We start from the raw sequence: 15,252 nt of genomic DNA, 5'->3' as shown, positions 1-15,252 counted from the left end.
ATAAAGAAACTGAAATAAGAATATATAGTAATATATGCATATCTATATTTATAGCCACGTGATTCACAAAAGCCAAGTTATGGAACCAACCTAAGAGCTCACCAGATGAGTGAATTAAAATATTATGGGAAATACACACAATGAAATTCTACTCATCAATAAACAAGGAAAAAGTATTTCATTTGCAAGAACATAGATGGACCTAGAGAACATTATGTTAAACGAGATTAGTCAGTCACAGAAAGTGAAGGTTCATATATTTTTTCTCATATGTGGAAGCTATGAAGTTATCAACATACCAGAGGAACTTTAGAAAATGGAAAACTCCCAGTACAGAGAGGGAGGTGGTCAAAGGGAAGGAAGTGAGAGAGGAAGAATCAATGAAGGAGTCATTACCACTGATACTAAGCACATATGTGAGAACACCAGTGTCAATCTCAATATTCTGTATGGGAACGTGGGATGGGTTATAGCTGGGGGGAAGCCCACCAAGTGTTATGTAAATGTATGTCACTATCATTATGAGTACATGATGATATAATAAATTAATTCACCAATACAAGTATAAAAAAGCTGTTCTCTCACTCAATAATATCTTTCTTTTCTTTTTTTGGGGGGAGGTGGTACTAGGGTTACTGGAAACCCTTCTAAATATTAGAAATCATTAGCAATACATTAAAATAATGACCTGGGCTACACTCCCAGATCTATTTTATACTCTTTTATTTGGAAACAGGTTCTCTTAAGCCAGCGCGGCTGGCTTCAAACCTGTGCGATCCTCCTGTCTCTGCCTCCCAAGCATGGGGATTACAAGTGTGTGCCACCACGCCTGGCCTCAATAATTTTTCAAGTCTGAAAATTCAATTATCAATCAAAATACAAGATAAACTATATATTAAAATTACAAATGCTGTAGTTTGTAAATAAAAAAATGTTATGGCATGCAGATTTTTGTTTTACAGACCTTTTATATTTTTAATCAAATTCTAAATTATTTTATGGGATAATGAGGGTCCTTTTTCAACTTATTGTTTTTTAAGTCACTGTTTTCTAGTCACTGAATTGCAATTATAGCTTGTACTGCTGAAGTGTCAACTCAGTGCATTAGCATTCTTTTTTTAATTTTTACTCCTCAGTTCAGTTTTATCATTTCATTAAGCTATGATAAGTCTCACCATGTCAGCCATGGGTAGAGTTAAAGTTTTCAGTTTATGTCACAAGTGAAGCTAATTAAGCATGCACTGTGACTTTTAAATGGAACACTGTAGCCGCAGAAATGCAAAGTCAACATCTTTCCCTTCAACATATGACAAAGTTGTAATTTCACATTGATTTGGAACAATGCTTTTTTAAAATAGTAATTGCATATTCAGATCAGAAAGGTATTAATTAATGGAATGTTTCTATTTGGACAGTCAATAATACTCAGCTAGGAGAATACTTCAATTTTGGAGTTAATATTTTCAAAAGCTGGCCTGTTGTGATTTTTTTGCATGAAATCAATGTCATATTTATACTAATTTCCCTTTTTGAATAAATCATTCAAAAATTTTACAAGATAAAGTTTGCTAAATTTAAATTTAGTTTTGAAACTAAAGATTCAGATTATAAACTACAATAGAATTTAAAGTATCTAAAAGTCTTTCAATATTGTATTTCTATATTAGAGAGTCAAACTATATCATGCTACTTTTCTTTTCTTTTTTTTTCTTTTTTTTTTTTTTTTTGTGGTACTGGGGTTCCTGGAAACCCTTCTACCTCCAGGCTACACTCCAAGACCTATTTTTTTTATACTTTTTTATTTGGAAATAGGGTCTCTTAAACCAGCTTGGCTGGCTTCGAACCTGCGCGATCCACCTGTCTCCGCTTCCTGAATTACAAGCGTGCACCACCACGCCTGGCAATTATGCTACTTTTAATACAGATTTCTTTCTAGTAAGATTATTTTAAGGTTCAGTGAACTAATATATGAATAATTAATATATTGAGATCCAAATAGTGACACACTTTCTTAATTTATGCCAAAAATGTAAATTAAAACTAGGCATGGTGGCACAAGGCAATACAATCCAAGTATTGGAAGGCTAAGACTTGAGGATCACAAATTTGAGGTTTGTCTCAGCAATTTAACAAGACCTTCAAAAACTTAGCAAGTTTATTTTTTAAAAATGCTGGGGTTTAGATAAGAGGCAAGATGCCTCTGAATTCAATCCATTCTGCCAAGAAAAATAATGAGAGAGAAATGTTGATAAAATGAGTAAGTCTATAAGATTAGACATCTGCATTTGCCCATACAAGTCAAAAAACAAGTGTATAGTAGTATTGCAAAGCTTCTATTGTAGAATAAGTCTTTCTTTACTTCACAGGCTCTTTTCTAAGAAGTACAATGAGTACATGACATTGCTGAAATTGATACAAGTAGCTCTGCCTCAGAATCTCCAGTCTAGGTGTGATGAAACCAAAGCAGACAAAAGTGAGCAGCAAGGCTTGGTTTGAGACAAAATTTACAACACACTGGTCCAATAGAAAGGTTCAGGCCCTGAAAAAAAAAAAATAGCGGGGGGAAATGTACCAAAAAATCCCCCCTGAATTTCAAACAAGTGATGATGTATTTCTAGATTAGAGAGAAAGAAAAATCTACTGGAGTGAATGCATAGCTATATCCTCATTTCCTAGAATAAAATAGAGTCTCAAAGAACGATGTCACCAGTAGGGAAAGAGGAAGCAGAGTGCACTCCCGACCAAGGGTGACATGTTGCCATGCTGATCTCAATGCTAACTCTTCAATTTGTTTTTAATTTTTATTGTTTATTTGTGAAGTGGTCATTATTTTAATATATTACTAATGATTTCTAATATTTTAGTAAAATATTACGCATTTGTATGATTTAATTAAATTTAAATGTACAAATTTTCTTCGATATTTTGAAAAAATACTTGTTAAAATCTTATCCTTAAAAGAATATAAATTCTTATTTTCACTAGTTTTCATATGTGAATTCTCTAGCTTTAAAAATAAACACCTGTAGCCAGATGTGGTGGCACACACCTGTAATCAGTTTAGTCCAGGCTCAGCAACTTAGACCCTCAGAAACTTAGCCTGACCCTGTCTCAAAATGAAAAAATAAGGGGACTTCCGGGAAGATGGCCACCAAGAAAAGTGGGGCTTAAGAGCCCCGCTAACAACCAATCTCCATTACCACAAAATCAGCGCCTTTCATAACCAGAAAACACCATCACCAGAGAAACAAAAAAATCACCAGGCTCCAGAGCAGACTGAGAAAAGAGCTCAGAGCCACAGAGGAGATACACCGGCCTCACGCCCGAGGACACAGCAGCAGTGCCATACTGCCGGCGGCAGCGGCGAATTCACCGGACGGCTACAGCAAGCCGAGGTGAGCCACTGCGGAACAGCCAGGCGAGATCTATCGGCACAGGGAGCATCTAAAGCTCCCAGTGGCTGAGCTCAGCACACGCTGCAAGGACTCAGAGTGGAACTCAAAACCAGAGAAGAAAAAATACGCCAGCCTCACGGCTGAGGACATGGCAGTGGCGCCATATTGCCACCGGCGGCAGCAACAGTGAATTCACCGAGTCCAGTACAGCTACATCTGCGTACTCAAGAACAGTGAGTCAAATTGCGGGCCACAGAGGAGAAATCCCAGTACTGTACTCCCTGGGACTTGACCCAGTGGGGGAGTGGCGGTGGCAGAGATATCACACCATAGGAGAACGTGCAACCTGGCACCCCCCATAGTCTAAACCAGCCTCTATTGACTCCCTGGGTCGGAGACTCTGTGATACAACCCAGTAAAGGAGTAGTGGGGTCAGAGATACTAGAGACTCGAGATCCAGAGCACCTTAAACGAAGTCATAGTGACACAAGGGAAGAACACAGAGAAGGCACAAACTTCCAAAATCATTGGAAAGAGTAATAATACTGGAGCAATGAATGCCCACAACCCCACAACATCAGAACCTGATAAAACAGAAAATCAGAGATTTCTAGAAGATCAAATCAGGAAAATAACTGTAGAAATAATAGAGGTGCTTTGAAAAGAATTCAGAGAGAGCCAAAAAGAGATAAAGGATAAAATTAATGAAGCAAAGGCCTCAATTCAAAGCATGAACAACCAATTAGACCACATGAAGAACAGAATCTCGCTCTTAGAAGATGATCATTCCAAAAATGAACGCATAGTTTCTAATCTAGAAAAAAATATCCAACAGCAGGAATCTGATATAGAAGAAATATGGGCCCATTTTAAGAGAGCTAACCTAAGAATAATTGGAATAGAGGAGGGAAAAGAAAGTGAAACCAAAGGGATCAACAATCTCTTCAAGGAAGTAATAGCAGAAAATTTTCCAAACATAGAGCAAGAGGTTGATACACAGGTCCAGGAAACTTATAGAACTCCCTTTAGATAGGATCGGAGAAGAGGATTCCCCATGCCACATAATTGTCAAAATGACCAATGTGGAAGCCAAGCAGAGAATCTTAAAGGCAACAAAAACAAAGGGCCAAGTGACATTCAGAGGCAAACCAATTAGAATCACTCCAGACTCCCCAGACCAAGTCATGAGAGCCAGAAGGGCTTGGAGTAACATATCCCAAACTCTGAAAGAAAACAACTTCCAGCCAAAAATTTCCTATCCAGCAAAACTTTCTATCAAATTAGATGGAGAAATAAGAAGCTTCCATGACAAACAGAAACTGAAGGAATTTATGTCTTCAAAACCAGCGCTAGAGAAAATACTCAAAGAGATTAACTACAAAGAAGAAATAGGTAGCACACACCAGAACCAGAGAAACAAGATTTTCCATCCAACAGACAACTAAGATTGGTTATCTGTGGAGATTCATTATTTATGTTAGTCTTTTACCTATCTCTAAATTGTACTGTTTGCCTTTATTGTTGTTAATTTTTAGGATTTCTAGCTGGAATATTAATATACCTTCAGATATAGCATTTGGAAATATTTTATCCCAGTCTATTAGTAACTTTTAATTCTGTTTACATTGTCTTTGGATATACGATATTTTTGTTTATTTTTTAGAGAGTTTGTATACTCTTCTGTTGCCTGTGAAAGATCTCCGCAGAGGGGAGACCCTCAAGCCTTGGGATTAGCGATGCCAAGTACCCACGAGAGACTTATCCTTGATGCAATGTGCAAAAGGTTTATTAAGGAGCCAGTGCGCACTGGGGTAGTCTCATGACTCACACAGGAGCTGAGATTGACCCCGAGTACTAGGGGCTGGGATTATTTAAAGGGAAAAACCGCAAGCTGGGGAGGGGATTGGGCCGGATTACATAGGTCAAAGGATAATTACAAAACCATTTGAAAAGCACAATCTGGGTTCAAACGTTGGGCAAGATGCTAGGTTTGTCCATCTTGTAGTCAGCAGATTTCTGGAACAAGGCGGGCTGACCTGGGGGTCACACTGACCTGGGGGTCATACATTTTTTATCACTGTACCCTTAATCATGATGTGTCCTAAGCTTGTACTTTTCAAACTGCAGCAGAAATATGTCCTAAGCTTGCACTTTTAACCCATAGCAGAAAGATTTCTCAAATCTGCACTTTAACAGGAATGAGGAACTATTTGCTATGTATTTGGCTAGTTGCTAGGGGCTTTATAATTTTTCATTAGGGTCTTACACCTGTACCATTGAAATTATATCCAAGAAATCACTGCCAATTTCAATGTTGTGAGGTTTTATGACCCAGATTTTCTTCTAAAAGTTTATAGTCTTAAGATTTATATTTAGGTCTTTTATCTACTTTGAGTTAATATTTGTATATCGGATTAGGTAAGGGTCCAATTTTATTCTTTTCCATGTAAGTATTATTTTTCAACAATATTTAGTTAAAAGATTATTATTTCCACCACCAAATGTTCGTGGAAACCTTGTCAAAAATAACTTGACAATATAGGGAAGAATTTAACTCTAGGCTTTTATTTAACTCCAATGGTCTTTAGAACAACAGTACTACACTGTTTCAATTATTGTAGCTTTATATGGTTTGAAATCAGAAAATATATATCTTCTAGCTTTGTTCTTTTTCAAGATCGTTTTGGGTATCTAGAGTCCATATTCCATATTAGGATAGAATTTTTTTCTGAAAAATAAATATATAAATACATGATAGTTTCACCTAAAAAAATAGAAAAAAAAATATTCTCTGGTAAGAAAGAAAGCAAAAAGAAATATTGAAATATTTTCATGTAATTTTAAATTTTCAACATTATTTAGTTAAAAGATTATTATTTCCTCCACCAAATGTTCGTGGAAACCTTGTCAAATATAACTTGACAATATATGGAAGAATTTAGCTCTAGGCTTTTATTTAGCTCCAATAGTTTATATATGTGCCTTTAGGCCAGTACTACACTGTTTCAATTATTGTAGCTTTATATGGTTTGAAATCAGAAAATATACATCTCCTAACTTTGTTCTTTTTCGTGATCGTTTTGGGTATCTAGAATCCATATTCCATATTAGGATAGATTTTTTTCTGAAAAATAAATATATAAGTATATGATAGTTTCACCTAAAAAAAAAAAGAAAAAAATATTCTCTGGTAAGAAAGAAAGCAAAAAGAAATATTGAAATGTTATCTTTATGTTATCAAAAGCTTGGTATAAGACAAATGAAACTGTTATGTGAGATTATCATTTTTAATTTTGGATAAATTGCTATAATACTAGATGTCAACCACTAAGCCAAGCATGGGAAGGAGGGATGGGGAGGGAACGGGGTGGGAATCAGGTGGGGGTTGACTGGTGATGTGTGCATGTATGTCTACAAAAGTTTTCTTTGTATCCCACTATGATGTATGAATACAGTGCACCAATAAAAAATTAAAAAAAAATAAAATAAAATAGGGCCGGATTTACAGCTATGAGATAGAGTGCTCCTGGGTTCAATCTTCATTAGCAAAAATGAATGAATGAATAAATGAATGAATAGAAAAATTAATATAAAAATAAACAGCTGATATAAGCACCCCTAGTTTTGTATTACCTTAAATATTTACAAAGTTTATGTGAGGGTTTTGCTGTGATACTGCTGTCACTAGAGTTTTTGATGTGGTGCTCCCTAACAGCTCAACAGTTCTCATTAAAATCAGCAGTGTGCATTCCATAGGTCACTGAACAAAGCTTGAAATACTCTTTTCAAAACACATAGTAAACCTAATTGTCCAATAAATATTGATCTTTTTGTCCATAGGCAACCAATAATGGAGAGATTTTCAGTAGCTATTTCAGGGGGGAAATATAAAAAACTATATAAAGGTGTGCTTTGTTCTATCTTTACCACTAAAATATTTTATATCCACTATCTTTATTTTCATCCCTTATTTTTATATTCTTGGGTTCTTTCTGTTCTTCTATGTGTTTCTCTACCTTACTACCAGTAAAATGGCACCTTAAACATTTTATGTTCACTCAATTAGGTTCCTCTCATCCTTGAAATAGGGTCTTGTGGTATTCCAGCTCACTGCTCTCAAACCTGGGATTCTCCTAACTCAGCCTCCCTTGTACTGTGGTTACATGCTTGTGCCACTTTGAGAACTATTTTTAGTCTTAATATCTATGATATCTACCTTAGAGGGAATTTTTCTCTAATTTAGCAACTCATATACTTTATAAAAAGAGATTACTAGATATAATTTTAGTTACATGAATATTTGTCTATAATTATTGATGCTGGGAGTGTGGTGGAAGTCTGTAATTTTAGGACTTGGGAAGCTGAGAAAAGATTACAGGTTCAAGGCAGCCTCAGCAACTCAGTGAGACCCTGTTTCAAAATAAAAATAAAATTGGGCTGAGAGTGTAGCTCAAGAACAAAATATTATTAGATTTCTACTTCTAGTATATATTGAGTATAGGGTCAAAGGAAGCCAGAGATCAACTTACAATTTGAAACTAATGGACCTTGATAACAGAAACACAGATTGCTTATAAAATGTAAAAAAATCCTATATTACCAACTAAATATACCATTTTTGTTCACTGTAACTCTCTACATTGTTTCAAATCCATGCATCATAATTAGCTATTGCTAGCACAAAAATCATTATATAGTGGCACTATAAAAATAATTGTCTTTTTTGTCATATTTTTTCACATTTTAGTAGCAGTCTCCTTTATTCCCCAAACTGTGTTTTACTAAGTACTATTTGCAAACAAATTTGATGTCATTCTTAAATTTTCAAATGATAATCTTCAGAATGCTCAATAAAAATATAGTTTAATCTAATTATTTCCATATAAATCAATCTGTTCTTGGCAAAGACCACAATATGTGAGGGAAAAGATTAAGGATTGACACTATTGTATACTAATATATATGTAACTGAAAAAAGCATTATTATTTTGGAAAATGGCAAATAGACTCTTATAAGAATATTTAAACTACAACTTTCCTAATTTATGTTGATGTATTTACAGTTGTATGCCAGGATTTACTGGGAAAAACTGTGAGAAAGTAATTGACCACTGTAGAATGCTCAGCGTCAACTGTCGGGATGAAGGATGGTGTTTCAATGTAATTGGAAGATTCAGTGTAAGTAATTCAATGTGTGGCAAAGTAATTTAACACTACAAAATACAATAGCTTCAGCCAGTCTATATTTTATTGAGCTAAGCCAGAGATATATAACTTCATATATATATATATATATATATATATATATATATATATATTCATAAAGTAATACATATTCACATATATTCAAATATAAATATATCCTCATAAATACATATATCTACACTTTATTAATATGTATCTTGATTTATAAGATTTATTTTGAAGGCATTAATAAGTGTTCTAGGCAATATTTTTATAAAATATAACCGAGTCCTTGTGCTATAATCTCTTTATATCAGAGAGTACACGGGAAGTAAAGTTATTCTGTTGTATATTTGGCAAAATACTTAAGATAGTTTTCTTTTACTGCATAGTTTTTTAAATCCTCTTGCAAATACAGAATATATGAACTACATAGAGTAAGTCTTATTTCACAACTCTAAAACTTTATATATAAGTTTGTCTATTGGAGAAATTAATCAGGTATGTGCTAAAAACATAAATTTTTCCAAATATGAAGCAAGCTATAGCTTCTGGATGGGAGGATCAATAATTAATCACGGTATAGTTATATAATTGCAAAGAATGGTTGAAAGGAATAAACAATTGATACATAAAAACACATGCATGCTCATTCTAATTCTAAACTCTATTAAGTACTACTATTTTAAAGAGATAAATATTAATATTTCCTATAATTGGACTGATATATATAACAAAAGTAAAAACATACACATGAGAAACATACATGCTTGGTTTACTAGAATGGCTGGCCACTGTGTAACTGGTGGGGGAGTGAAACCAGGGAGAGTACAGACTTACTTTAAAAAATATTTTCATAATTCTTATAGTTTTATAAGGTTTTATGATTTTATAAAATTATCTTCATAATTTTATAATTTGTTGGTGGTACTGGGGTTCCTGGAAACCCTTCTACTGGGCTACACTCTCAGACCTATTTTATATTTTTATTTGGAAACAGGGTCACTTAAGCCAGGTTGGCTGGCTTCGAACCTATGCGATCCTCCTGTCTCTGCCTCCCAAGCACGGGGATTACAAGCGTGCACCACCACGCCTGGCCATAATTTTTTATACAATTGTTACTTAAGATTTTTGCTTGAAATAACCACTTACAGATAGTTATGTCATTTTATTTATTTTTATTGGTGCATTTCAGTTATATATAAAAGTGAGATTCTTTGTGACATATTCATTACTGCACCACACATAATTAGATAAATTTTCTTCCCACCACCTCTCTTTCTTCCCCTCATTCCTCCCTAAGATCTCTGCCCTCTACTGAGCTCCAGAAGACACTTTTAACATATCTGCAATACTTAAAGTTTTTCATGATTATATTATCTTTCCATTTACTCTTTTTAAAGCATATACAGAATGGTGGTTTATTTTGCAGCAAAATTGCACATAAATAAAAGAGTAATCAATTTTACTCCCCCAAATTAGTAATATATGTTTATATGTTGTCAGTTTATTTTGGACATAAATTATCATAACTTATGATAATTACCTCCTCTGCTACTTTCAAAAATCCCATTTCACTTTATGAAAAAAGAAAATATCTACTGAGCTTTCAAAAATTTTAACAAGTTTATGCATATTGATACAGATGAAAGAAACCAGATTATTTTTAGCCTGAATGAGTCCAGAATCCATACTTTTAACACTTATACATGCATATTTTGTATTATTATTTTTATTATATGCATGATGGAAACCTTTCTATCTCTGGGCTACACTCCCAGACCTATTTTTATATTTGTATTTGGAAACAGGGTCTCTTAAACCAGCCATGCTGATTTCCAACCAGCAAAATCCTCCTGTCTCCGCCTCCCAAGCACAAGTATTACCAGTGTGCGTCACCACACCCGGCTACATCATGCATATTTTTAACACAGAGAATATACAACCTTACTTTTATCCTTAGAATTTATGTAGAATTTCTGCACTAAAAAACTACCTAGTTGAAATCTTTCTCCTAAATATATTTAATATTTGTTTGTTTGGTTTAGTGTTCCTTTTTTTTTTCCCGCAATATAGTCTCTAAGTATTTATTTCTGATTTTTCTCTTAAAACTATTTTTTGTCCACCATTTTTTCCTAAAAGATCTCGCTTATTTTCAACGTCAATAATCTATTTGATATCAATTCTAAAACCAATATTAATTCTTTATTAATACATTTAATGGGATTTTCATTATCATTTCATAGATTAAACTCCACAAGGAATGAACCATGTTTTCCTAAATTTCTTGTACACATTAAACTCGTTAAGTCAGTGTGAACTTGGAATGGACTTAATAACAACACCATTAGCTACTTTATTTCAAAATCCAGGAATTCTCCCTATTCCATAACTCTTATCAATTAATCTTCTCTTTTGACAATGATTTTTTACCTCAAAACTTTATAACATTTATCCCTTGTTAAATAGACTCAAATAGCCGGGCGTGGTGGTGCACGTTTGTAATCGCCGCGCTTGGGAAGCAAAGACAGGAGGATCGCGCTGGTTCAGAGCCAGCCTCGCTGGTTTAAGAGAACCTGTTTCCAAATAAGAATATAAAAAAAGAACCTGTTTCCAAATAAGAATATAAAAAATAGGTCTGGGAATGTAGCCCGGAGGTGGAAGGGCTTCCAGGAACCCCAGTACCACCAAAAATAAAAAAATAAAAAAATAAAAAAATAATAAATTGACTCAAATATTAATTTACTAATGTTTCCTTGCTTCAATTATCACAAGTTATTCCTGAGCAACCTATAAAATAGGAAATTGGAAATGCTATTCTTTAGTCAATAGTCTGTTCTAAGTATGAGCATAAAAAGTATAAAAATATTATAAAGTACAACATAATTAAGATATATGTAAAATAATGAGTTAAAGAACAGATAATAGATAAAATTCACTAACATCAATATTTATTTGTTGAGATTGATAAAATACATAAATCTTCCAAAAACTTGATTAGAAATTACAATTATTAACATCAGTAATCTAAAATGTAAGTTTTCTATTATTCAGTTATTGGATGATAAATTATATAACATTTTAAAATATTTATATCTATAATTTTGACCACTGAAAAAATATGTGAAAAATTTTTTGAAAAGAATAATGTTGCAAAAGAAAACAAAAACATGAATAGACTATTTTTGTATCAAACTAATTAAATTCATAATTTTTGGGGGGTGGTACTGAGGGTGGAAACCAGAGGCTTTTTTACTTCCGGGCTATACTCCCAGACCTATTTTATATTTTACTTGGAAACAGGATCTCACTAAGTTGCTGAGAGCCTCACTAAGTAGCCGAGGCTGGCTTCGAACCTGTTTGATCCTTTTGTCTCAGCTGCCCAAGAGCTGGGATTACATGTGTGTGCCACCATGCCTGGCTTAAATTTATAATTTTAATATAATCTCTATAAAAAATCTTCCAGATTTGCTTCACTGGTGAAATTTATAAAATACTTAAGGAAGATGTTATATCAGTTATATATAAACTGTTACAAGTAATAGAGAAAAAAAAGGATTAAATCTTAACTAGATTTATAAAGGTACTCTGTGATACTGAATGTGAAAAGTAGCATTACAGGAAAATTGATTACAATTCAATATTCTATACAAGCCTATTAATAAATGCACAGAAACTTTAAGAAAAATGCAAAATTATTTGGCTTGAGTAATATAAAGCAATGTTAAAATACAAGAAATATTTTCTCTTAGGGATGAAATATTATGAAATATATATAATTATATATATGTATGTATGTGTATATATATAATTCTAGACCAGTATTATATTCAGTATATGGGACAAGCCATATGCTCATCTATCTAGAGGAACAAGCAATTCAAAAATAAAAAATTCATCATCCCTTCATGAAACAAATTCAGTGTGTTATATTGGGAATGTTTAAAGAAAAGGAGAAATAAAATTAGGGAATAGGTATTTGTATATAATCTTTAGAAAAATGCAAATATAATGTAAAAATACTTTTATAATGTTCAAAGTATTTAAATTTGGATGAAATTTTATTTAAGGCAATATGGCATATCATATTATGGGTTGCATCACAGAACACAAAAGTATAAAACTTAGACATCTATTACTATAATGGAAGAATGAAAAGCATTTTCACATGTATGCAAGAAAAATATGAAATGAAAAAACCCACTGCGTGGCAGTTCAGAAGTATGAAACTAAACTGGATTAGTCTACAACAACTCAAGGTCTAAAAATACCTAAAATACACATGATTATATTAATATGTTCATTTTAGAATAGAAATAATTAAATTAAGTAATAACAATAGTTATAATGTTTCCCATATAATAGAAAATGCATCCATTTGAAGCATGTTTTTGAAGCCTAGTGACAACTGGAACATTATTTAAATTAAATTTTCCAGAGAAAATGCTGTACAATTTCAACTCTAATTTAGTTGAAGATATATACAACTATTTATCCACTTATAACAAAATGAGAGAATTTTTATTCATTTTCTAAGGTGTCAGGAAGATTGTCAAGGCACGGCTGCTCCTCTTGAAATCATTGACTGCTTTTTACCTCTCAAGGTGTTATGGACATCAGGAAATATATTCCCAGAGAGCAGGAAGTACCAGGGAGGGGAGCCAGTTATGGACAGATGCAATAGACAGCAGAGCCTGAATGATGGGGAGCCAGTAAAGTAATATGATTCTGATGTAATCTATCCCTACAATTATATAGGACTTTTTAATTTTATATTAACAAAAATTCTAAATATTGATTTTTAAGTAAAAGGCATAGTTTCTGAAGCCTGTGACTTACCTGGCCAGAGAAAAATTGAGTCATTAATCAAAAAACTGAATCAAGGAACCAGAGAGAAACATGAGAAAGAATGAACTGGAAAATCAGAGACTGACACTGAATTAATATAAAAACTTTACAGAATTCCAAGATAAATCAGAGTTTTGATGGCCAGAATAACTGGATGATATTTATATTATGCAATTAAGAATAAAACTATCTAGAAAAAATAAGATAATAACTTGATAGTAGTTTATAATCAGAAAAATAACTTTTTTTTTGAAAATACATTTAATTGAACTTTTTGAGTAATGCGATGTATTGGTAACTATATTAGATGTGAGATTATAATGCATCAGTAAATGTCTAAAAATAAAATAAATTATAAAAATCAGAAATTTCTTACTGACTAAAACTGGTTAAAAATTCAGATCAGCCGGGCGTGGTGGCGCAAACTTGTAATCCCTGCATTTGGGAGGCAGAGACAGGAGGATCGCGCAGGTTCGAAGCCAGCCACGCTGTTTTAAGAGACCCTGTTTCCAAATAAAAAAATATAAAATAGGTCTGGGAGTGTAGCCCGGAGGTAGAAGTCCTTCCAGGAACCCAGTACCACATACACACACACACACACACACACACACACACACACACACACACACACACAAATCACATCAGAATCTTATTAATTTGTACCTATAATCTTCATTATGGTTTATTTTATTTATTTTATTTATTTATTTTTATTTATTTGTGGTACCAGGGATGAAACCCAGTGCCATTGTATCTCTGACTTATACCCCCAGCCCTATTTTTTATTCCTTTTTTTTTTAAATTTTTTTATGTAGATAACACTTTTATTTTTTCTTATTTTTATTGGTATATTGTAGTCATACATCTTAATGGTATAAAAGACTTCCTTACACATATATGTATACATCACCCAATTAGCCCTTACCCAACCCCCACCCCACTCCCTCTCCATCCCTCCTTCTCATGCTTGGCTTAGTGATTCATTGTAATATGTTTGTTTAAGTAAGTCATGTGCTTTATGTACTAGTATTGGGAAGAGGTTTTAAAATGTATTAATGTATCAGTATTGGGAAAGATTTCAAATTTTAAAAAATGTATCTTCTTTACTAAGAAAGCCAGGGCTAGCTAGCAGGAAGAAGTAGTTTACATTTTAAAGGAAAGAAGGCTGGAGCCAGGAAAGAAGGTTTCTTTACAATTTCACACATTTTGTGGGATAATACAAAAGGTAGAGGCCTGTGTTTGGAGACAGGACTGCTCCCTCCTGCCCCAAATCCGGCTGCAGAGATAGCAGAAGCAAAGCAGGGGTTGGAGATAAGGGGTAGCATTATCTCCAGATCAAAGGACCTGCCGAGGACTTGATTGGGATAAAACACTTAGTAAACTGGAGTTCTTTGGCATTTTCATTCGAATTGCCCCCCTGTGCCCCGGTCTGGCACAGGGCTGTAACTATCTCTATATTTCTACCTTTTTAATAAACTTCTTTAAATCTTCAGCAGCTGTCCAAGCGATGAATACTTATTCTTAGCTTAGGACAAGAATCTACGGTTTTTCTGTTTGTCTGTTTGTGTGGTGGTGATGGGGGAATTACTTCCCCGCACACACACACCAAGCACATTTCACCCCGCAACACTTTAGAGAGTTTCCTCTTCCCCTTTCCCATCCCTCCAGTCAGGCTGCCTTATTTTCTCCTATAGGATCTCCTTCTTCATCTAGAGTTCCTCCTGTTACCCATTTTTCCTTAGCTTTTACATATTAGGGAAAACATCCTATTTATTCTTTTTTGTGACCACTAATATCACTTAGCATAATGTCCTCCTCACTGAGT

The 15,252-nt window shown here is 33.7% G+C and overlaps 1 protein-coding gene across 1 annotated transcript in view; it reads left to right on the top strand.

Annotated features, from left to right (window-relative positions):
• The window catches only part of EYS (eyes shut homolog), a gene marked incomplete at both ends in the record, with an annotated part of 148,606 nt that overhangs the window by 79,520 nt on the left and 53,834 nt on the right, over positions 1–15,252 (top strand). The window contains one exon of the mRNA XM_080700069.1: positions 8,459–8,577. Within this exon, the coding sequence (XP_080556195.1) occupies positions 8,459–8,577 (119 nt within the window). The remainder of the gene's footprint in view (positions 1–8,458; positions 8,578–15,252) is intronic.

Source organism: Muscardinus avellanarius (genome assembly GCF_963383645.1).
Source record: "Muscardinus avellanarius genome assembly, chromosome: 8".
Classification (NCBI taxonomy): Eukaryota; Metazoa; Chordata; class Mammalia; order Rodentia; family Gliridae; genus Muscardinus; species Muscardinus avellanarius.
Note: the sequence above shows the minus strand (reverse complement) of the source record. Positions and strands in the feature narration are given on the sequence as shown.